General features: G+C 41.1%; 1 protein-coding gene across 1 annotated transcript in view; it reads right to left on the reverse strand.

Moving 5' to 3' along the window:
- myo5b (myosin VB) overlaps window positions 1-26,280 on the reverse strand; it is a 260,378-nt gene that overhangs the window by 121,332 nt on the left and 112,766 nt on the right. Inside the window, exons 6-9 of the mRNA XM_067983571.1 lie at window positions 21,705-21,848; window positions 19,026-19,107; window positions 5,567-5,674; window positions 4,914-5,023 (exon numbers count right to left, since the gene is read on the reverse strand). Of these exons, the coding sequence (XP_067839672.1) occupies window positions 4,914-5,023; window positions 5,567-5,674; window positions 19,026-19,107; window positions 21,705-21,848 (444 nt within the window). The remainder of the gene's footprint in view (window positions 1-4,913; window positions 5,024-5,566; window positions 5,675-19,025; window positions 19,108-21,704; window positions 21,849-26,280) is intronic.

The following is a 26,280-nucleotide window of genomic DNA, read 5'->3' on the forward strand; positions in this document are numbered from 1 at the left end:
AAATAAATCAGTACTTATTGAAGAATAGCAAACGTTCACACTGAGTTGAAGGCTATAATTCACTCTTGGTGTTCTCCTTGACTGTAATAAGATGAATGCGCATTGCAACTCAATGCTACCTGTCATTACCCTACATATATTATTCTGCCAGATAAATTTCAGATGTGAAATGGCTCTGATAACCAGAGGTTACTTCTGCAATATATATGCATCAACCGTGCCACTAATGTGATAACACTGCCTATTGATTCCAGTTGTGGAACTATAAATGATTGAAACAGACGCCATAAACAACTGCAACAACACTGGAAAAACACCAGTGAGTCTCCACCTCATGATTGGAAGACCATGGACTTCTGTCATACTGTGTAAGAGGCTTCTTTAACTCAACACTAGCTGATATTTTCTCCCCTCATCTCCCGAGGGTGATGGCTCTTGCTATTCATTGGCTTCACAGGTACCAGCAGTCTTTCAGTAGCTCACCCAAGGGGCCATTCTACCATGTGAGCTTGCACAACGAGTATCAGCGGGCCTCTTTAGCATGAGCTAAAGTATCACAGCTAAGCCTGTTCTTATCATCCAGTGTCCCACACATAGCATTTTCCAGCAGGAGGCACTGGAGCAATCCAGAGCACAAGGAGTAGTCAAGAGCAAGAACATTGCACTGTTTGAAGGAAAATTGGATAAATATTTGAAACAGGCCCAGATACAGGGCAATGGGGAGAAAGTGGAGCAGTGAGATTATTTTTGGATTGCTCTGGCAGAAAGCTAGCACAGGCACGATAGGCTGAATGGCCTGCTTCTGTGCCGTAAACTTCTATGGTTGCAAGATTCACTCACACATTCACGAATTATGTATTTGAACCCCTAATTCACTTTGTTCATGCAAATCCTTCAGTGTATTTCCACTGGCTGTCAACTGCCCTTTCTTGTTCTTGCTCCCAAAATACATTATCTCACACTTCTTTGCATTTAAATTACGTCTACTACCTGTCTGCCCTTTTACAGTTATTCCTCAAGTTTGTTCCTGGTGACCGATTCCTATATTTGTCCAGTTATTGATGCAAGACTAATAGGTGTATAACTACCCTCTGCCACAAAAGCAGAAAATGCTGGAAACATTCAGCAGGTCAGTCAGCATCTGTGGAGAGAACAGATAAGGTGACATCTCAGGTGTAAACTCCTTCATCAGAACCGAGTTTCCTCTCCAATGATGCAGATGGACATGCTGAGTGTCTCAGGCATTTTGTTTCTTGTTTTACATTTCCAGCATCTTCAGTTTTTTTTGCTTTTTGCAAGTATTTCTGCCACATTTACTTCAAAATCCTCTAGGATATTCGTTGTACTACAATCGTTGGATAATTTTCTAGAAATATTCACTAGACCTGCAATGATTTGGGAGTGTTTTATGCCGACACAACAGGTGAACAGTGGAAAAGTGTTCCATTTCCTGATACTTGTCATCGTAAGCAAAAATTTTAAAAATTAAGGTCTGTGCAACATGAAAATTCCCCAAAATTAGATCTTTGATCACTATTTTCACAACAATAATTTTGAATGGTTTCAAATATGGAAATTCAGCTTTATTTGTCTTCAGGACAGTTATGACAGACTCCAGGGATTTACATCCTAAATTATTCTTTTTCAACAAGATACAGCCTATTTGATGTTCCAACCCCAACTCTAAACTGCAAATGACTGGAGCAGAGGAAAAGGGAGCAATTTGAAAAATTGTACATAAAATGACTTGTGTCAATCTCAAAAAATCCAGATTGACAGTGCTGCACAAATACATATAATTCTATTTGAGTTGGCAAATGAAAACACATTACTCATCCAACAGATCGCGGTTAAAACACAATTTATTCTGTTTTATAGTAGAGGTCGAGAGCCTGAATTTTACATGTCCATTTATAAATGGCTCTGATTGCTCCTGCCTATCATAGGTTCAAGGACGAGCAGCATGGTGTGGAGGTCACCGTTTGTATAGGAAAGACGCTCTTCAGAATCTCTGTCTCCACTGCAAGCGTGCAAATATCTAAACAGATTGTATTTCAAAAGCTAATTTTTTCCTGCGTGATGTACTTCGAGAGACAAATGTTCAAAACAAAGATTTATTTGAAGGGCAGCCACTTTACAGATGCAAGATCAGTGAATTTCCTTCCAACTTCTCTTGTCCTCTTTCCTTAATGCAGTGACTGACAGTGTGATGTTTCTAGAGGTGCTTGTAGCCCTTTGGTATTGGACCCAAGTTATCATTCTTTCAAATCCCACTCCAGAGGCTTGAGCACAAAATCTAGCCTGACACTCCAGTGCAATACTTAGAGAGCGCTGCACTGGTCAGAGGTGCTATCTTTCGGATGAGACATTAAATCGAGCTTCCATTTGCCCTCTCAGGTGAACGTAAATGGTCCCATGGCATTTTTTGAAGAAGAGCTGGAGAATTCTCCCCTGTGTCCGAGCCAATATTTATCCCTCAACGAACAATACTAAAACAGATGATCTGGTCATTATCACATTGCTGTTTGTGGGACCTTGCTGTGTGCAAATTTGCTGCTCTGTTTCCTACATTGCAACAGTAATTACACTTCAAAAGTACTTCATTGGCTGTAAAGCACTTTGGGACGTCCTAAGGTCGTGAATAGCGCTATATAAATAGAAGTCTTTCTTTCATGGGTGGACCAGGTCAGTGAGTGTTGACAGGCAATTTGAGCATGATAAGGCACCCATCCAGGCAAGTGGTAAGTATTTCATTGCACTCCTGACTTGTGTCTTGTGGGGAGGGTTTGAGGGGTCAGGAGCTGAGCCGCATATCACAGAATATCCAGACACTGCCCTGCTCTTTTAGTCATGATGTTGATACGGCTTGTCCAATTAAGCTCTGGTCAATGCTGACCCCAACATGTAGATGGTGGGGACTCGCCAATGCAGATGAACGTTAGGGGAGGTTGTAATATACCAAAAAGGAACAGGGCCTTTCCTGTTCCGTAACGTTTTTATATTCTTAACCTTTGTACTCATCATGCACCAACTCTGGGGAGTACTTTGACCAGCAGTCGGTGCATTACTAGATATTGCTGGCACAAGATTCATAAAAACCCAATTCCCACGTCCTCACTCTTCAATAAATAAAAAAAAACAGCAAGGAATGGCTGATCCAGCGATCCTGGCTAAAAAGCTGTCAGGCTCACTGCTCGAGCCCCAGAGTACATGTACCATGTACCAACACCTTGTACCTGGTAGACGGCCAAAGACTACATGCCAGTAATTGTTGTCTGTCGACCTGTTCCGCATTTATTACTAATCCATGCCAAGCCCTCACACAACCTTATAGCTCTTTCACAACATCTCATACATACTCATACAGTCAAGCTGCAACTTACAATTTAAAGTTTTGCTATACTCCCATCTTCCAAGGCCTTTACACATCAAACTATTCTAACATCAAACATCACATCCTCATACCCAGGATGGGATGCAGGTTGAGCAAAATATGCAAAATATACAGCCATCAGTGACCCACTGTACTTGGGGAAATATAGCAGTGCAGTGACATTGATAACTGTCTCATTCTATCCAGTGGGAAAGGAGATGTAAGTACTGACCATGCTCACTAATACATCAGTCATCTGTTTAATACAAGTGCAGGAGCACATCAGTTGATATCGCAATGTTAGCTAGGAATGAGATGGAGGCGTAACAGTTTAGGGGCAGTGTTGACCTTGCTAGCCACTGGTTGCACTGTCGCTATATTGCAAGTTGGCTAGAGGTGTCCTTGCTGCAGTTGACAAAGCTCTGCAACTGGTTACCAGCTGACCCGGAGCAAGCTGAGGCAGTTGTTGTCAAGCATTGGTATGTAGGTGTAACAAGGTTTATGTTCTGGTGGTTGCTGATCTACCAGCCATGCCTCCTTTCATCTTGTACTACTTTAAAATGGATATAATTTATTGGAGGCACTTTAAAAACAGGAATAACCAAAAACTGTCTCCCAAAAAAGTGGTCAGAAAGTGGAAAAATTCTCCAATAAGAATAAAGTACTAGAATGGTACTGTAAACATGGAGCTTTCCTTTCTCCTATTCCAAATAGGTCCACAAGGAAATAAAAGAGCAAACCTATCACAACAGCTGCCACATCATACCAGGCATACATTTAAATGTTGGTCTGATACCTCATCCTTTGACTTTTCCTTACGAACTCCTGAAGAGTGGACAACAAATGCTCCTATAAACCACCATACCATCTCCGACCCTACAGGATTCAACTGGCCACATTATAGTTGGGTGCTTCTCAACCACTTTCAAACTGGACAGAGACAGCGCCTCAAATCATCACCTATGGGGCCTCCGTGACGGCAACAAATGTCCTTGTGGACAAGTACAAACCAAGTCACATGCCATTGAATCATGTCCACTAACTAAACCATATGGTGGCCTACACGCTTTGCATGCTGGTGATGACAATGCTCTAAGACGGATGTGAATTATACGTCATGCCTGCATACGCTAAATAAATAAATTTAAATATTGTTGCATCAAATGGGGCTAAGGCACGAAATGAACACAAGCACTTCACCTCACTAAATGAAAAGCACCGCTGAGTTGCAGTCCAGTATGAAATGGGTGCAGGATCTAACCTCTTTATCCTGTGATTCACCCTGCACCCATTGTTAAATCACACCATAAGGAGAGAATTCAAAACTATAATCTAACGTCCAGACAATGGTTACGAACCACTGAAGTTTGGTCTGACAGCACATCACTTGCTCCTGAGATTAGATCACACCCGTGTTGTACATAACACTTCTACTCACCATTAATTTCACACAGGTGAAGTACTAATGTCTGTGGTACAGCCACCAACCAAACTTATTGAGTAGATTTTATTTGGAGGAAATGCTCTGTATGTGACTTACAGCAATACCGCAAGTGTCTGAATCTCTTTCAGGCACAATCTGTACATTTCCCAGGTGGAGAATTGAAGCTATTACGCGATAAATGTTCATCTGGTGTGCGTCCTTTACACCTGAATGAAAGAAATTCATCATTACCATCTTCAGTCGCAAATATACAAAAATCTTTAAATCATCAATTTCCCAACCTCCAAATACGGGGCTGTTCCATTTAAACAGTATTCTAAAGTCAAAACAATATCTGTTGGGCACACTGATCTTAACTGGAATTTTCCACATGAAATTCCAAACACAAAAGATGTTTGAACTCATGTGGTAAGTCTTCAGTGTTGTTCCCCCCTCCCCCTCCATATGGGGCTTTGGCTCATACAGAGTTTTGGTTCCTCAGATGTCACCAATCCTCGCTTCACTTGTAAATCTACGCACATACCCTTTATCAGCAGGAGTCACTGGATAGCATTCGGGAGCTGAAGCGCTACCTGATATTTTCCACTCCCTAGCTTAAGAATACGGAGATCAATTGGCACCCCCCAACATTTAAGAAACACACTTTCATGGAAGTATCACCGCTTTAAAGTTGCACCAAGTGCAAGAAGACCCTCAGAAACGCAATGGAACTGAATTCAACTTTCTAAATCCCAGACCTTTGCCCTTACCAAGCAGAGTGAAGGCATTCCACGTTCTCTCCAAGTCTTCAGCATCGTTAACTCCATCTATTAGTGTGTCACCACCCTGCGTGGTATAAAAGTAGTCTTCTGCACTGCCTGAAAGACAGCAAAGCCCTAGTTACTTATAATTATAGATATACAGAGGGTCCGGAGTGAATGTTGTTATTCCATTCAGAAAGATTAAATTGTTGTGACGCAGTCATTGCAAGTTCATCAAGATAACAGTTTACTGCTAGAAATTAAAAAGGTCATATATTACAACAGAATTAATCTGCATGCTAAAAGTAGAATTAAAAGTCAAAAGGAATGGGGTTTTTTTTGCAATTTTTAATTTTACAATGATTCTAGATTACAATTAGGACCCTGGCATATTTTACATTAAATTACAGTAACACCCGCCTCAGTTTATTTGTTCAAAATAGTTGCAACCCACCCATGTACACATGGCTTCACTGCAATCAAGATTATGTCTTCCACAATTACTGATATATTCTTTCCTTGTTGATTTTTGATTAACTGAGATTAGAATTCCTGAATAAAAAATAAGCATAAATGCTGAAAATCTGAAATGATAATAGAAAATTCTGGGAATAGAAAGTGAGTCAGTCAGCATCTGAAAGAGGGAGAGTCTTTCTCTCCCCCTCCCCCCCACCCAAAAAAAACCTTTTGGTATTCATTGCTAGAACACAGTTTCCATAAACAGCCGTAGTTTGTTTTATACAGAAACCTGCGTTGTTATTCTTCGCTGACATGGGTTAACATAGTCCAAGTATAACAATAAACCCTAAATCAAGGCAAATCACTTGCAGCAAAATAGGTGGGGTGCCCATTACATTCATTCCTCACCTCAGTCAGTAGAAAACTACCACAGCACTACATGCAGCTAAAGCTATTGGTTCAGATTTTGTTATGAATAAAATATGTAAACACAGAAAGGTAGGCAAGATGCACTTTAGCACAAATATCAAACTTGCACTAATACAAACGAGGTTGAACGTTTAAAACAAAGTGTAGTTCTTACAGATTATCTCGGTAATTCCTTATATACTCAGTCCGTGACGGTAAAAATTTAAGGTAGGTTTCTTATGGATTTCCTGTGGCCCATGGCATATATAGTAGTGTGGCAAATAGGAAACTGAAGACTACGAGAGCGCCCCGGATTATAAAGGTGCCCTTTCTTTTGAAGTTCATGCATGACCTGAGGCGAACGCCAACTGTCTATTTCCATTTTCATCAAAGCAACAACAATTTGCATTTATATAGTGCCTTTAATGCAGTAAAACGTCCCAAGGCACCTCACAGGAGCTGTATCAGACAAAAACTGACACGAGCCAACAAAGGAGTCATTTTCTCTGACCAATCTTTTGGTCACCTGTGCTACAGATATTAAGGAGCTTCTTAAAGGAGAAGAGGTGGAGATGCGGAGAAGTTTAGGGAGGGAATTCCAGAGCTTAAGGCCTAGGCATCCGCCAATGGTGAGGAAAGGGAAACTGTGATTGACAAATTTATTAAGAGTTTTTTGAGGATGTAGCTAGCAGGGTAGATAAAGAAGAACTAGTAGATGTAGTACATTTGGATTTTTATAAAAGGCATTCGATAAGGTGCCACATTAAGGGTTGTTACACAAGGTAAGGGCTCATGGGGTTGGGGGCAATATATTAGCATAGATAGAGGATTGGTTAAAGGACAGAAAACAGAGAGTACGGATAAACAGGTCATTCTCAGGTTGGCAGGCTGTAACAAGTGGGGTACCGCAAGGATCAGTGCTTGGGTCTCAGCTATTTACAATCTATATTAATGACTTAGATGAAGAGGCCGAGTGTAATGTGATAAAAGTTTGCTGACTATACCAAGCTAGGTGGGAAAGTAAGCTGTGAGGAGGACAAAGAGTCTGCAAAGGGACATAGATAGGTTAAGTGAGTGGACAAGAAGGCGGCAGATGGAGTATAATTTGGGGAAAAGTGAGATTATTCACTTTGGTAGGAAGAATAGAAAAACAGAATATTTTTAAATGGTGAGAAACTATTAAATGTTGGTGTTCAGAGAGACTTGGGTGTCCTTGTAAAAGAAACACAAAAAGTTAGCATGCAGGTACAGCAAGCAATTAGTTGGCCTTTATTGCAAGGGAGTTGGAGGACAAAAGTAAGGAAGTCTTACTACAAATTGTACAGGGCATTGGTGAGACCTCACCTGGAGTACTGTGCACAGTTTTGGTCTCCTTATCTAAGGAAAGATATACTTGCCTTAGAGGCAGTGTATCGAAGGTTCACTGGATTAATTCCTGGGATGAGAGGGTTGTCCTATGAGGACAGGTTGAGTAGAATGGGCCTATACTCTCTGGAGTTTAGAAGAATGAGAGGGGATCTCTTTAAAACATATAAGATTATGAAGGGGCTTGAAAGGGTCGATGCGGAGAGATTGTTTCCCCTGGCTAGAGAGTCTAGGACTAGAGGCATAATCGCAGGATATGGGGTTGGCCATTCAAGTCTGAGATGAGGAGAAATTTCTTCACACAGAGGGTTGTGAATCTTTGGAATTCTCTACCCCAGAGGGCTGTGGATGCTGAGTCATTGAATATATTCAAGGTTGAGATAGATAGATTTTTGGTCTCTAGAGGAATCATGGGATATGGGGATCAGGCAGGAAAGTGGAGTCCAGGTCGATGATCAGCCATGACCTGATTGAATGGCAGAGCAGGCTCGAGGGGCTGTATGCCCTACTCCTGCTCCTATTTCTTATGTTCTTATGTAGGCAAAGGAAGCCGAGGATGCACATGAGGCCAGAACTGGAGGAACGCAGAGTCCTCAGAAGGTTGTAGGGCTGGAGGAGCAGCCAGAGATAGAGAGGGGCAAAGCTATGGAGAGATTTGAACACAAGGATGAGAATTTAAAATTTGAGGTGTTGGTGGACCAGGGGTCAATGTAGATCAAACATGATTTTTTTACCCTGTGACATCATCCTGGCTTGGGATGATAAGTGGCAAGTAACATTCGACCCAGACAAGTGCCAGGCAATGACCATCTCCAGCAAGAGAGAGTCTAACCACCTCCCCTTGACATTCAATGGCATTACTATCGCCGAATCCCGCCCCCCCCCCCCCCCCCCCCCCATCAACATCCTGGGGGTCATCATTGACCAGAAACTTAACTGGATCAGCCATATAAATACTGTGACTACAAGAGCAGGTCAGAGGCTGGGTATTCTGCAGCGAGTGACTCACCTCCTGACTCCCCAAAGCCTATCCACCATCTACAAAGCACAAGTCAGGAGTGTGATGGAATACTCTCCACTTGCCTGGAAGAGTGCAGCTCCAACAACACTCAAGAAGCTCGACACCATCCAGGACAAAGCAGCCCACTTGATTGGCACCCCATCCACCACCCTAAACATTCACTCCCTTCACCACCGGCGCACAGTGGCTGCAATGTGTACCATCCACAGGACGCACTGCAGCAACTCGCCAAGGCTTCTTCTACAGCACCTCCCAAACCCGCGACCTCTACCATCTAGAAGGACAAGAGCAGCAGGCGCATGGGAACACCACCACCTGTACATTCCCCTCAAAGTCACACACCATCCCGACTTGGAAATATATCACTGTTCCTTCATCGTCGCTGGGACAAAATCCTGGAACTCCCTTCCTAAAAGCACTGTGGGAGAACCTTCACCACACGGACTGCAACGGTTCAAGGCGGCAGCTCACCACCACCTTCTCAAGGGCAATTAGGGACGGACAATAAATGCCGACCTTGCCAGCAACGCCCACATCCCATGAACAAATAAAAAAAAAGGGATCAATTCTAATACTTTGCAATGGATTCTCTAATTGCTGGTATTGTGGAACACAGCGCAGACTGCATTAGGCAGTTAATTGACAATGGCAGAAGTGTTACATCTCTATCTGTCAAGATATATGTATCAATACCTTTTAAATTTCTTGTTACAGGCACTACAAGAAATACTGCATCAGCTATGTGTTTTCTCATGGAGTGAGCCATATAAAATAAATACAGAAGTTCTCCACTTCACTTCCAGTATTTCCGATGGGACTCTTCGTCAACAATCACAAGGTTGTGGCCAGTTTTGGTGAAGAGTTGTACTAGAAATGTTAACCTTTCTTTCTCCTTCAGGAGCTGATCACCAGCTGTACATTTCCAGTATTCTGAGGGGGAAGGGGTGTTTTATATTGTTGGTCTTCTTAAAGTGCAGACTGCCCTCAACCATCTCATTTAATCGACCATTCTTCATATGTGAGCCTAGATGGTAGGTATCAGCAGGCTGTGCAGGTCATCATGGAGGAGCCTGATCCCATCCCCATCCAATGTCTACACATATGCGCACACTTTCTAGCAATTCTGTGTGGGATCTCCAGCTTTTCTTCCCTCTGTAGACCAATTGTACTGTCTCTGATTCTTCATTTTGTGCTTTCACTTTGGAATTCGACATATTAGCAGTCAAAATATATTGCCATCTTTTAGCTTTTTATTATTCACATGGAGAATACTGAAGGTCAAAAGTACCTTTTATAGTATTGACAAAAATTACCTCGGTCATAAAGGTTCCAAGTAATTGGGATGTCTAAACTGGTTTGGAAATCTGAAGTGGTTTGGTCCTTTGGATTGAACGACATGATGAAATTGAGTGTGAAAATTGGTTTGTTTACAGGCATGCGCTATTTTGCAATTACATCACATTTTATTTTAATGATTTGTTCGAATGCATGCTGCAAAATATAAACCAATCATGTGTTTGTAATGGACTGAGAACATTGTGGGTATGGATTTCATCAAAATTCTTAAACATTAGAAATGTCTGTTCATTTTGAACACTCCATTTAGTGATACTTTCAAACTACAGGTCCCACAGTTGCCTCATAATTCAACTTTCCCCACATGCAATTCTTCACCTCTTTTAGAAAAGTCTTATTTTTCACCTGCACATATAAAATATTCGCTGAGATAAAAAGCTCCAGCTTTGATGTCCAGTCTGTGTTGAGTTACCTGATCTCAGCAAGGGAGGCGATTGGAGCATTAAAATTGTTCAGTGCCCTAGGTCAGGAGGAGAGAGAAAAAAAAATGGCCCAGGTTCTCTCTCTCGATTGCTATCCAATAGCCCTTGCTAAAAGTGTGCACGTGTGAACATTGGCTGAGGACAGAATGAAGGTTCCAGGATGATATCACCAGTGGGGAAATAGCCACTTACTGTCTAGATTCACACATGAAGAATGGGCACTCGGGCAAGTTACAGGAGGGCAACTTCAGCAAGGAACAATGACTCAGAAGAGAAAGAAGGAAGGGGAGAAAACTGACAGAATTTGCACTATGTGGTATAATACAGGCTGGTAAATTCATGGGCTTAATCCCTAGAGCAGAGTTCACAGACAACAGTCGGAGTGGTAATGGAGATACTACAACTGAATTGAAGGTGCAGACTTGACGTGCTGAATGGCCTTTTCTTGTTCCAAGCTCTCTTGTGCTTTTAATTCAGATGTAAATTGATTACATATATTCTAGGTGACTCCAACACCCTCTTGAACACAGAATCATTGTGTTAAGCTTGATATCCTCTGTAATCCGGTGAATGATCTGCATGCCCAGTGTAAGATTGGGAATTACAAAATCAGTGACTTCTCTTAACAAATGAAGGAACCAATGGAAATGCACTGAAAGCTCTTGAGGCTTTCCATGTTCAAGACATTGAATATTAAAACCATCACATAACAGAATGTGATTAAATAATTAAATGGGTTTTCATTTACAATCAGGGAATGTAGACATCTGCCCATAATATTATTTGGAATTTGGCTCATCGGAGATTTCATTCTTTTGAACTCGTGTACCATTTGGCTGAAATCCATAAATATCACAAGTTTGTGCACTTACAGAGAAAGACAGAATCACTCACTATCATCTTTGGGACTGAAGTAACAATGATTGATTGGTGTTGGAGGAGTTCCAAATCACAGACGTGCTGTCAAGGAAGATACAGAAAAGAGGCCCAGTGGAAAATAGACCCAAGGGGGTAAGGAAAATTAGAGGGCAAGTAGCTGTAGGCCATTATCATACACCTCCAAGCAGTCCAGCTGCTTGCACTCCTGGCCGAAAATTGGTACATGGCATGGACAAGACATAAAAGGAACATAACACGATTTGTCTCTCCCCGTTTATCCAATTCCTATATTTTATGAAGCAGCACCATACTTTCCCTCTTAATCTCTTTTCCAATGAGAATAAAGTGTGCTCCTTTAGTTTCCCCTTGTAGTTCAACAATCAAACATTTACAACCCTTTTTTGTTTCCCTTTTCTAAATCCCATCAAATGTCTCTATGTCTTTTTATGTCCAGCACTGACCACCATACTTATAATATTCCATCAATGTTCCACATCGCCATCACTTTCTTAGAGCAGGGGTGCTTCTCTGGGTCTCACAAAGAAAGTTTGGGCTCCTGCCACCCAGGGCTCCCCCTCCCTTCCTACCCATAGAAACCTGCCAAATCCCACACCACAACTTACCTGACGGCCAGCCTGATGGCCCGATTGTTTGTAAGCCCAAAGACGGCCAGTTGCCTCTCCATGCCCATTTTGGAAATGCAGCTAGATCTCCACTTGCCGGACGCCCCAATGGATAGTCGCCAGCAACAAGTGGGTCTTACTGCTTTTGCCCAGCCCCCTCTAAACAGAGTATTTTAGGGGGATAGGCAGTAAATACATAAGCAGTCTAAAAGATAATTAGCTTTCCTTTATCTATGCCAGAAGGAAGACTTTTGGGGCTAGAGGTCTTCTTGCTGCTGTTTGTGGACAACAAGCAGAAATTCCCAAAGCCGGTGCAGTACGGTTTGCAAGCCTGGAGGTTGGCTTTCTCCCCTGCTTCCAGGTGTGAGGCCCTGCCAAGGTGCAGGTCTGTGCCTGGAAAATGTAGGGCCTAATAAAATGACCTACATGGTTTTATGAAAGGGAAATCATGTTTCACACATCCATTAGGTGAGGGTGTAACTAGCAGGGTAAATAAGGGGAACCAGTGGATGTAGTGTATTTGGATTTTCAAAAGGCATTCGATAAGGTGCCACACAAGAGGTTGTTACCCAAGATTATAGCTCATGGGTTTGGGGGTAATATAGTAGCATGGATTGAGGATTGGTTAACGGACAAAAAACAGATGAGGACTAAACGGGTCATTTTTGGATTGGCAGGTTGTAACTAGTGGGGTGCAGCAAGGATCAGTGCTTGTGCCTCAGCTGTTCACAATATATATCAATGACTTAGATGAGGGGGCCGAGCGTAACGTATCCAGGTTTGCTGATGATATAAAGCTAGGTGGGAAAGTAAGCTGTGAGGAGGACGCAAAGTGGCTGCAAAGGGATATAGACAAGTTAAGTGAGTGGGAGAAAACGTGGTAGATGGAGTATAATGTGGGGAAATGTGAATTTATCCACTTTGGTAGGAATAGAAAAGCAGAATTTTTTTTTTAAAAAGGTGAGACTAAAGAATATTGATAGTCAGAGGGATTTGGGTGTCCTTGTACACGAATCACAGAAAGGTAACTTGCAGGTACAGCAAGCAATTAGGAGGGCAAATAGTATATTAGCCTTTATTGCAATGGAGTTGGAGCATAAGAGTGAGGAGGTCTTGCTGCAATTATATAGGGCTCTGGTGAGACCACACCTGGAGTACTGTGTACAGTTTTGGTCTCCTAACCTAAGGAAGGATATACTTGCCTTGGAGGGGGTGCAACGAAGGTTCACTAGATTAATTTCTGGGATAAGAGGGTTGTCCTATGAGGAGAGATTGAGTTTAGAAGAATGAGAGGTGATCTCATTGAAATGTATAAAATTCTTAGAGGGCTTGACACGGTGGATGCTGAGAGGCTGTTTCCCCGAGTCTAGAACCAGGGGTCATAGTCTCAGGATATGGGTGGGCCATTTAGGACCAAGATGAGGAAAAATATCTTCACTCAGGGGGTTGTAAACCGTTGGAATTCTCTACCCCAGAGGGGTGTGAATGCTCGTTGAGTATATTCAAGACTGAGATCAATAGATTTTTGGACACTATCCCCATATCCTTTGATTCTCTTAAAGCAGGAAAGTGGAGTTGAAGTAGAAGATCAGCCATGAACTTATTGAATGGGGGAGCAGGCTCGAGGGGCCGTATGGCCTACTCCCCCTCCTATTTCTTGTGTTCTCATACTCTTAGCTGTTACTTGCTCATTCCAATAATTCAGTTTTTTGTGAAATTCGCACAATATGATAATACTCGGATTTTGGTCAAATTGCACAATTCTGACCGTTTTCCTCATCCACCTAATTTATCCATTCTTTATATTTGTTAGTTTTGACACTAATGTGAATTACAATGTTTCTCAGTATTAATTGTCATCTACCATTTATCCCTCTCCTCTCTCTAACTCTCTGTATCTCTTCAAATTTTCACTTCTCTTTTCATAGCATCCTGTTTATCCATATAACTTGGTAAGAAAAATAAATTTGGGCATTCAAACATTGTCCTTGAGATGGCACAGAAGTGAGCAACAAAGAGGAGATATTTAAGGGCCATCAGCAATTTAAGTTTTGAGGAAGTTGGCTTTTCAGGAGACTTTGGGGTAACCTAAATTAAGTTTTGTAGATTATGAAGGAGGCTGACAAAGCTGTTCCAGGGAAATGACTCACTACAGTGAATGATTCCAACACCAGGGGATACAAAAGGAGAATGAAAAGAAGAAAGGCAGAACTTTTTTTTTGACATATAGGGTAAGAGAATTGTAGAATGGGTTACTAGGGAAGGTCATTGAAGCAGATAGTGTAAATGCGATCAAAAGATAATTTAGATAATTTCTGGAGAAGAGGTTGAATGTGAGAAGAAAGGTAAGTGGGGTTGAGATCATAAAGGGATAGACATGTTGAGGCCTAATGGTTTTTTCCTGTTCTTAAAAATTCACATGTAATTGAATATACTAATATAAAGAGTGATTTTTTTTTTAAAAAGGGCTATAAAATGAATAGGACCTACTCCGTTAATGGTAGGGCGTTGGGGAGAGTTATAGAACAAAGAGATCTGGGAGTACAGATTCATAGCTCCTTGAAAGTGGAGTCACAGGTGGATAGGGTGGTGAAGAAGGCATTCAGCATGCTTGGTTTCATTGGTCAGAACATTGAATGCAGGAGTTGGGATGTCTTGTTGAAGTTGTACAGGGCATTGGTGAGGCCACACTTGGAGTACTGTGTACAGTTCTGGTCACCCTATTATAGAAAGGATATTATTAAACTAGAAAGAGTGCAGAAAAGATTTACTAGGATGCTACCGGGACTTGATGGTTTGACTTACAGGGAGAGGTTAGACAGACTGGGACTTTTTTCCCTGGAGAGTAGGAGGTTAAGGGGTGATCTTATAGAAGTCTATAAAATAATGAGGGGCATAGATAAGGTCGATAGTCAAAATCTTTTCCCAAAGGTAGGGGAGTCTATAACGAGGGGGCACAGATTTAAGGTGAGAGGGGAGAGATACAAAAGGGTCCAGAGGGGCAATTTTTTCACTCAAAGGGTGGTGAGTGTCTGGAACGAGCTGCCAGAGGCAGTAGTAGAGGCGGGTACAATTTTGTCTTTTAAAAAGCATTTGGACAGTTACATGGGTAAGATGGGTATCGAGGGATATGGGCCAAGTGCAGGCAATTGGGACTAGCTTAGTGGTATAAACTGGGCGACATGGACATGTTGGGCCGAAGGGCCTGTTTCCATGTTGTAACTTCTATGATTCTATGATTCATCTCTAATCCAATGTCCCACAACCACAGGATTTACACAAAACATACAAATAAGAACAATGTATAATCCAATTCCAGAAATATAAAGGATCTGTGTGACATTTTCTCTGGATCGTTGAAACCAGCAATCTCTGACCAACTGCAGGCCATAGTGTCCAATCTACAGTGTTCACTTATGACCTTGAATGAGGTGGATACAAATTTGTAGATTCAGCCACCAACATGCTGCAGTTGTACTTCCTGTTTAATTAAGATAACTCAATTGCTGAAGTAAAATACAGCCAGCTTTTATTTGCTTCGCTGGGTAAACACCATATTTAAACAGCTAATCACAATATTTCTGGGATTAAACTGGATAGCTCTTTATCGGCCGGCACGGACACGATGGGCCGAATGGCCTCCTTCTGTGCCGTAACTTTCTCTGTGTCTTTTATATCAGAGTATATCTGTTCAAGAACACAATACTGCAAATGTCTACCTTTTCCTTAAAAGCACTGCTGGTGCAAAGCAAACAAACCTGGAAGAGTGTCTTTTTAATCCCCCTAATCTGTCTGCTTCTCTCTTAAAAGTACTAACTGTAGCTGGGGTACAGTTCCATGGCTGCTGGATACCATCTGGTATCTCACCCATATGGCAATTCTTCATGCGAGTCCAGACAGTGAGCGTTGGGATACTTTTCAACAGTGAAGGAAACTACAGCCAAATCCAAAGCTCTTTTCACCCAATATCCAGATAGACACACGTTACAGCATAGGTCACTGGACAGCACGTAGAGAGGGAGCCCTGGCTGATCTTTTTTCTCCTCCTTTGCTCAGTGTTACTGAGATCAGTGTCCCAAGAAAATGCAAAAGGATCTGTGAGACATTGTACTTAAGAAGACAGCTCTTTGGATTGGTGTTGAAAGTCAGCAATCTCTGACCAACTGCAGACCATGGTGTCCAACCTACAGTGTTCACTCATAACCTTGTATGAGGTGTCTCATATGCTGCCCTGGCTGAAATCAGCTAACTCCACAAAGACTAAAGAATTAAACCTAGTCTGAATGGTTTAGTACCATCCTTGCAATGCAATTATCCACTAAACTATTGAGGAAGCAATGACGTCTTATCTTTTCAATGGCCAGTTAGTGTTTAATCTTTTTATCCATTATACTGAAAGGCTAAAATAATATTATATTGCAATATGTAATGAATGCAAGACTTTCCCTGTAAATGCCCTCAGATTTTCTCAAATAACCTGCAGTAATCACATTACAAGACACTAAACGAGCAACAACTTCATGAGAGAGTTAACTTGAGAAGAACCATGCATCATCTTCATTACAGTGACATCACATGCAATTGTTGTGATGAACTGCTTTTTGGATAAGATTTACTGAACCTTTTTGGCAAACCTTTTTATTTGCAAATGTGCAACATTGTTTCATGAATATCCCTTTAAGTATTCCTCTGTGATTGCCAGGTATCAAGCACATAAAACTTATTAGCAACTCATACTGGATTAACTAACTATAAATATTTCTCATTCCCACGCCCTCATACAAATGGATATGTACACATCATTTTAAAAAGTAACATACAGAATTAAAGGTTATAATCTATTCTTGTTACTGTTATAAACAGTTTGAATACCACCTGTGTGGTTTGTACATCCTGAGAATTCAGACTGCGTTATCAATGGAATATAGGAATACAAGAATACACAGGACTATAAAAAGACCATTTTGGTCAATCAGGATAGCTCCAGAGTTGAAAACCAGAAAACAAGTTTCGCTTCCTATATTCCTCAATTGATTTTCTTATTAAAATTACTGATGTTATAATCTTATAACTCACTCCCATTATTTAATATTCTATCAGTAAGATAATTTCAAACAATAATTGTATATTATTTTAGAAGCTATGAAAGTAAAGAAATAAGAATTAAAGCAGGTGAAATATTTTTTAAAAATTACATGCCATCTAACAGGATTAAAGAGCACAAGTCATCCATCCAAGAAATAAAAAGACTCTAGCACTCACCATTCATAGTTAAATAAAGGTGCATTTTCTATGTTTCCAATTCATTAAAGAAATCACCATACTCAAAACATCTTTGATGAATTATTCTCTCTGGTGTCCTCATTATAAGGAAACTATTGCTGAAGTTTGTATCCCTGTCAGCATCAAACACTCCATTTCCACTTCACACATCAGCCACTCATGAGCAGAACTCAATTATGTGCCAATTATTGCTGAATTATCAGTAATTTTATGCCACAGACTTATGCTCACTAGGAATTGAGTAATGCTTACCAAAATGCTCTCAACAGGAAATTCTCACGCCAAATATGGAGGTGAGATTTTCATCCCATTAGTTTGGGCTGGATTCAAACCTTGGTGCCAGAGGTGAAATTACTTTGTGTAGCCCACTGTACTATTCCGCATATGATGATTTATTTTTCTTTTTTTTTACACTGATCCAGAAAGGCTTGCTTTGCTCCACAGGACCATCTTGATCTAGAAGTCTGTATCAAGCACATCTAAGGCTCCCCTCCCACAACTGGTTGTTCTACCCCAGCCACTTACACAAGGAGCCGAAGCAGATGCAACAAATATCCGTTCACTTTTAAAAGAAAGACTTACATTTAAATAGTGCCTTTCATGACCTTAGGATGTTCCAAAGCACTTTACAGCTAACAAAGTACTTTTGAAGTGCAGTCACTGTTGTAATGTAGAAAACGCGGCAGCCAATTTGCAAACAGCAAGGTCCGACAAAAAGCAATGTGCTAATGACCAGATAATTTGTTGATAGTGATGTTGGTTGGACCCCAGGGAGAACACCCCTACTGTTGATCGAAATAGTGCCATGGGATCTTTTATGCCCACCTGAGAGGGCAAACGTTTCATCTGAAAGTGCAGTGCAGTCCTCCAACAGTGCAGTCCTCCAACAGTACAGTACTGGAGTGTCAGCCTGGATTTTGTGCTCAAGTCTCTGGGCAGGGGCTTGAAACCACAACCTTCTGCCTCAGAGGTGAGAATGCTACCCACAGAGCCACAGCTAACACCATACTTCCTCCAATCTAACGCCTTCTGTCTACTCGGAAATACAAATCAGATTAAATAACCACACCGCCAAACTTCTCTGCTCTGTATTCAAGCATGATCATATCTCCCTGTGAAATGTCAACCCCAGCCCCCCCATTCTCATAATAGCTACCAATTCTCTATCGCTTGTTTTGCACTACTACCAAAGTCAAATTTCACCCCCATTAAACTAAGTCTCTGTTTGCCTGTAAGGAGAACAGACAAGGTTCTGCAGCACTATTGGGAAAAATACTGGTGTTTGTGGGACCTTGCTGTATACAAATTGTCTGGTGCATTAGTCTACATAACAACTGTGACTGCACTTCAAAAGTAATTCATGACATGCAAAGTACTTGGGGGTATTCTCAGGACATGATAAGGTGCTATCAAAAAGTTCTTTCCTTTATTCAGTGAAAACAACCTAGATCAAATTAATTTTATGGTGCATCATGAATCAGCAGCAGCCGACAAATATCGGCCAAACCAACATTTCGATTTCCAACACTAATAGGATTGCGGGAGCATTCGGAGAACAGTGTTTTTGCTGAGATTAAATTCAATTAAACAGGTGGACGGTCAATCTGCATCTTTTTGCATTAGTGTAGTAATAGTGGGACTGACTAACTTACTGAGGTTCAGTTCTTTGAAGTCAGGGCGATTGGCTGAGGCACAGAGCTGGTAGAAGATATGATAGTTACGTTCATCTTCTGCCTAATAAAGACAAAAAGCAAAAATGTCAAAAAATGGTTTCTTTTGGTCAGATTCCCCCTTTTTAAAGTTTTCTTCTCTCCCCTTCCCTGTTTGATAGAGGAGATCTGTGACCTGTTTCTAGGACGCTGACAATGCCATTTTGAAACCAGCTGCTAAGAATTATCCAGCTGAGGCCCAAAGTGACTTATCCTCTAATTTTCTTTCTTCCTCCTTGCAGCGAAGCATCTGACCCCTGCATTCCATTTTTCACAGAGGCACACCTGCAATCAAAACTCAGTTAATCTGTGCCCCTGCACAATAGAAGGAGTGTGTTGGGGCTCCAATAAGCTTTATCACTAGGCTGCAATGGTTCATTTCTCTTTTTAATGATACATCACTTTAAAAAAAAATTGTGTTCATGAATTTGAGGATTGTCAGAACTCAAACTATGCTGATAGGGTGAGATGAAGAGGGGTCTGAGGAGGCTCGTGTGGAGTTTTCCAGGACAAAGCAGCCCGTTTGATTGGCACCTCATCCACCACCCTAAACATTCACTCCCTTCACCACCGGCGCACCGTGGCTGCAGCATGTACCATCTACAGGATGCACTGCAGCAACTCGCCAAGGCATCTTCGACAGCATCTCCCAAACCCGCGACCTCTACCACCGAGAAGGACAAGGGCAGCAGGCACATGGGAACACCTCCTGCACGTCCCCCTTCAAGTCACACACCATCCCGACTTGGAAATATATCGCCGTTCCTTCATCGTCGCTGGGTCAAAATCCTGGAACTCCCTACCTTACAGCACTGTGGGAGAACCTTCACCACACGGACTGCAGTAGTTCAAGAAGACAGCTCACCACCACCTTCTCAAGGGCAATTAGGGATGGGCAATAAATGCTGGCCTTGCCAGTGATAAATAAAAAAAAATACTGGCATGGACCAGTTTCTGTGCTGTATATTCTATGTAATTCTATGTTACTCAAACTGTTCTAAGGTATTTGCTGGACTGCTAACCCCACCAAAGGGACAATACAACTTTAAAGAATATGAAGGAATCTGGTTACAGTAGATTCTGTTTAATTGCATATTTGTGATGGTAAAAAGTAACGCAAGATTGCAAAGTGATTGTAAAATGATTGTAAAGTGTAATTCATTAGATGTCAAGGGCTTTGGGTGTCCAGAATATGAATTAAAAATGCTATGTAATTAATCAGTTTGGGTAGGAACAGGTATTTAGCAACTACCCTTCCTCCTTCCCAACTCTGTGCAATGTTCCCTCCAACTAGCTGAGAATGGACAGGCAACTTACTAATTGTGCTCTGTCAGCAGCCACCAGCAGGTGAGCGTGTGAGCCCAGAGTGTCTTTTCCCCCACTTTTTTTCTTGTTTCTTGCCCTCCTTCCTTGCCTGCATGGTGTCCAATTTCCATCTCATCCTAATGATATAGTTGAGATTGGAAACTCACTAATGAGGAATTCTGGGCATGTACTCACATCTCACTGCTTTATGGCACAGCACCATCCCACTGCAGTTAGGCTGCTTAAGAAGAAAAAAACATTTTTCCGATATCAATAGAAGTTAATTGGTCCCAGCAATTCCCAATCATATAAGCAGAGCCAGCCATTAATCAGTGCTCTCTAAACAGGACCACAACCATTTTAGGCCAATTATTATACTTGTTAAATTAAAATACATCAGGCAAGCTACATGGAGTGATAATGATATACTAATTTGTATTACAGATGATGAATGCCTATCATAGTTATCACTAGACTCATTAAATGTATTGGGCCCAGAAAATTATAGCCATCATCGTGCGTGGCCTAATACACTGTGACAGAATTGTAATACTCTGCTTCCCCGAAAGGTGGAAAATTGTCAGTTTCATACTACTGGAAGCAAAGCTTACACATAATGTTCAGCAAGAGTGAAACTACTCTATTATCTCTATGTTGTAGAACAGTTTCACTCCCACTGAGCAGTGTGGCTAAATTCTGCCTCCGTTAGTATGAAATTGATTCTTCTTCAACCTATAAAAGGTAACAGAAAGCAGACAAACATGCAGGATATTAAAAAAAGGAAAAAAGAGGGAAACTAAACTATGTGTCACCGGGTATGCTTTACCTTAATGCTATGTGAAACTTTGGGATTTTAGATTATTTAATAAATGGGGAATTTCAGGTAAGTTATATTTAAATATTGCTGTTACGTTAAATTCTGCTTTTGGGAACGTGGATTAGAATTCAACACATTATGAATTTGGTCCAATCAAAGTGTGAATTCTTGTATTTCTCGTATACCACATCAGGTTGATACAATAAGATTCATCAACACATCCCAGGGAGTAAATTGCATGTAATATTTTGGAGTGGCTTCAATTATGCCAGCAAAGCTCACCCCCAGAAGGGTGGTAGCCAGTTTGATTGGCAGCTCAACTGGCCAATCCCTGACCATGGAGAGTCAGAGTCAAATTTTTACTGGCTATAGTTGTTAGCAGAAAAGGTGAGGTCTAACAGTTGTTCCATTCCCTCTCCCTTTAAAAAGAGAATAATCAAAAGTTATTTTGCTGTGGTGTGGATGACCCAATAAATTCGACTGCAGACATCTGTACTAACCTGGAAAACCACTCGGGACTTCTCTAGCAGATAGGTTCTCATATTGGCACCAATTATGTAATATCGTTTGTCAAAGCCAATTTGGATATATTTCCCAAAGCGACTGCTGTTGTCATTCCTTGTTGTTTTAGCATTACCGATGGCCTGTTTGGGAACAAAGAAAATAAGGTCCGATTATAACCTGGTAATGATGTGCTAATTTGGTTGTGGTAATAAGAGCATAAGAAAATATGGAGCAGGAAAAGGCCATTTGGTAATTCCATCTTCAGAATGCCATTACCCATTTCTGGCCTGCTGCTCTTCAAAAACAACATGCACACTCTTCGAAACAATGTAGGTATATATCATCGTGGCTGATTGCTCATCTAGCAGTTTCACCTACAATAAGGAGTGGCCAATCATTATTGCCACTAGGACACATCCAATGCAATTTACTTCACATCAGGGACTGAACCTGGCATTTTGAGTCCCTATAAGTTAGGAGCATACCAAGCCACATATTTATCTATCGATCCAGAAAAGAAACAATGTGGAAATTAATTCAAATGTAATCAACCCGAAACACAAAATCATGTGATTAGACTATAAATTAACTAATGAGCCACTTGTGTGCAGGCAGCCGGATGGAGTTCATTCCACTTTGTAACTAGAAAACTTTAAAAACTCTGAGCACAGTGACACCTGTGATTCGAAGCAGACTTGCTGCAAGAGTGACAGTGGGTTTACCCTCCTTTGAATTTCACTCACTGCTCAGCATTTCCCCAATAGCAATGCACTCAGGATCAGAAGCTCAGCATTCTAGGGAATCAACTGTGTTCCCACCAGTACATTGGAGCTGCATGTTGGTTCTGCAGAACACCAATGCACTTATTGCCCTACATAACATATTTATCTTTGTTTGCCTTTCTCAGCAGCTCAGCATACATCACCTTCCATACAGCCTTCAAATATCTCTATCTTTATTTTTCTCCACAACCCTCAATCACATTCCTAATCAAATATTTATCCAGCTCTTTTCCAAAGACTGTTAATCACACAGTAATAAGATTTGATCTCAATTGGGTTCCATGTTTGTTTCCTTAATTCTAATCAGATGTCTTTGAGATTCATCGCAGATTACATTTATCAGCAGGTAGATTGGCTGATTCGTTGGGTTATTGATTATTCAGCAAAAGTATTTCCTTTTCTATTTTCACCAACAGACAACCAACTATGATATGTTTCTTTCATTTTTCCTGCAGCAGTGTATTTATTTCATTTAGAGTTATCCAGGCTGAATATGAACAGATCTTTTCACAAAGATGGGTTTTGATAAGTTTCAATTTGGGTTTTTTCAAGTTGGAAAACCACAAGACAAAGAGCGAGCGAGAGGGAGAGTCATTGTCTGAGCCATTCTGTAAATTTGGAAGAAAGTAAGATGCTAATTTTAAGTTCTCTCTTGATGTGATGTTACAGATGTTCTCAAAGAAATCGATGAAAATAATGGACTTTGTGGCCACTGCCAATGATTTAGACACCTTCCCCTTAAAGTGAACTCCAAGATATGGAAAATAGTAGGACACAGTCTAATGTGGTTTCACCTGAGCTAATAGAGGTTATGAGAAGGGAGGAAGAGAATAAGGAACTGAAAATACAGCAACAATTAATCAACAAACCTAGGATAGAAAGAAGAAAAAAAATAGAATTGCTAAAAGCAAAAATGACATAGATCCACATTCTCTTAAAATGTTGGATTTGATAACCAAGGACATAATGTCAATAAATATGTCCAAAATGACAACATTGTATATCATATAGTAATGTATCTTCTTAAAACAAAGGTATATGCTCCCTTTTTCCATACTTTGGTTTTATCATGCAGCACCCTGAGTAAGGAGGGTTGTGTGTTCCCAACCTCTGCCAGTATTACTAACAGCTGAGAATAAAAAGTCCCATCCTTCTTTGATTCTGTTTTCTTACACTCTGTGCTACTATAGAACAACATAGAATTTTCAGCACAGAAACAGGCCATTTAGCTCAACTGGTCCATGGCGTTGTTTATGCTCCACATGAACCTCCTCCCCTCTATTTCATCTAATCTGATCAGCATATCCTTCTATTCCTTTCTCCCTCGTGTACTTACCTAGCTTAAGGGAATATAGATCTATGTCATTTTTGTTTTTAGCAATTCTATGTTTTTTTCTTTCTCTAATATTTTCAAAACATTAACACTTTGTGAGCTCAAAAGTTTGTGGAATATTTATATTATTTATCTTTTCAGATACAGCACAAAAGAATTTGCCTTTCCAAGTAATCTTCACTTTAAATGTTTTTTTTAAATGACTTGTCCAAAACTATGTATTGTAGGAACTGAGCTAATAGAGGTTATGAGAAGGGAGGAAGAGAATAAGGAACTGAAAATACAGCAACAATTAATCAACAAACCTAGGATAGAAAGAAGAAAAAAAATAGAATTGCTAAAAGCAAAAATGACATAGATCCACATTCTCTTAAAATGTTGGATTTGATAACCAACATTTGGAGATTTTCTAGAGTGACTTGAGGTGCCTTGTTGTCCAATTATCCCTCACTTTCTATATGCGCCGAGCCTTTGCTCTTATGTCCCTATGACAGTATAGCCAAGATTGGGAATTCCCTAAGGAATTGTGGGCATGAAATTGCTCCAGACCAAATGATTCCACAACATATTCAAGCAGTAATACACAAACTGCTGAGAACAAAAATAGTACATCTGCTTTAAAGACATTTCAAACTCCCTCAATAGTTCAGTGCGTTTAATCGAGTAAGCAGCTGAGCCAAGCAGACCAGGTAGGTCCTGATCTGTGCCGAATTAACAAGGGAGATAGGTTAGATGCTACAATTGGTCTCAGTTTCCCTAGATTTAAAACAATAATTCTCAGGCTGTGGACGCTGCTGGCAAAGCCAGAATTTATTGCCCATCCCTAGTTGCCCTTCAGAGGGAAGTTAAGAGTCAACCACGTTAGTTTGGGACTGGAGTCACATATAGGCTTGACTGGGTAAGGATGGTAGGTTTCCTTCCTAAAAGGACATTGGTGAACCAGTTGGGTTTTTACAACAATCCGCCAACTTCATGGTCACTTTTACTGATACCAGCTTTTTATTTCCAGCTTTATTACTTTAACTGAATTCAAATCCTCAAACAGCTATATTGGGATTTGAACTCCTGTTCTCTGGATTATTAGTCCAGACCTCTGGATTACTAGTCCAGTAACATAACCACTACACTACCAGGAAGGAAAAACTCAGCCAGGGATCCCGCTTTTCATTGGTATTCTGCGACTCTTATAGAATCATAGAAGTTTACAACATGGAAACAGGCCCTTCGGCCCAACATGTCCATGTCGCCCAGTTTATACCACTAAGCTAGTCCCAATTGCCTGCACTTGGCCCATATCCCTCTATACCCATCTTACCCATATAACTGTCCAAATGCTTTTTAAAAGTCAAAATTGTACCCGCCTCTACTACTGCCTCTGGCAGCTCGTTCCAGACACTCACCACCCTTTGAGTGAAAAAATTGCCCCTCTGGACCCTTTTGCATCTCTCCCCTCTCACCTTAAATCTATGCCCCCTCGTTATAGACTCCCCTACCTTTGGGAAAAGATTTTGACTATCTACCTTATCTATGCCCCTCATTATTTTATAGACTTCTATAAGATCACCCCTTAACCTCCGACTCTCCAGGGAAAAAAGTCTCAGTCTATCCAACCTCTCCCTATAAGTCAAACCATCAAGTCCCGGTAGCATCCTAGTAAATCGTTTCTGCACTCTTTCTAGTTTAATAATATCCTTTCTATAATAGGGTGGCCAGAACTGTACACAGTATTCCAAGTGTGGCCTTACTAATGTCTTGTACAACTTCAACAAGACATCCCAACTCCTGTATTCAATGTTCTGACCAATGAAACCAAGAATGCTGAATGCCTTCTTCACCTCCCTATCCACCTGTGACTCCACTTTCAAGGAGCTATGAACCTGTACTCTTGTTGGAAGTGCAAGCATTTGGATGTCAACTGAGGACACGCCAGGCTCGATTGTGCTGGTTCCAAACAGCCAACACTCCGACATTTCATTTTCTTCTAGTGGCAAAGCAAACCAGAAAGCATGTAGTTTAAGTGCTTACTTATCCAATCGTAGTCAGACCATCTCCAGCAACGGCTCATCTTCTCACCCCCTCAGCGTTACCTCCAGAATCCCCCAAGGACCTGTCCTTGGCCCCCTTCTCTTCATCATCTACATGCTGCCCCTGGCGAAATGGGGTCAGCTTCCACATCTATGCTGATGACACCTAGCTTTACCTCTCCACCATCTCTCTCAACCCTGCACTGCCTCTGTGCTTGTCTGATATCCAGTCTTGGTGTAAAGGTGTAATATAAATGAAAGTTACAATAATAATCTCCACTCTTTCAACCAGTTCCTGCCATTTGTTAAACTAGCAATGGGAGAAAGGTGTAAAAGTGAAGCGCCCCTTCTCTATTTGCTAGTTTGCTGCACCAACCAATCATAGTTCATGCTTATACCAGTATAGTTATGGTTACCTGGTCTTCCCCCACAA

This window comes from Heptranchias perlo, chromosome 1 (assembly GCF_035084215.1).
Source record: "Heptranchias perlo isolate sHepPer1 chromosome 1, sHepPer1.hap1, whole genome shotgun sequence".
NCBI lineage: Eukaryota > Metazoa > Chordata > Chondrichthyes > Hexanchiformes > Hexanchidae > Heptranchias > Heptranchias perlo.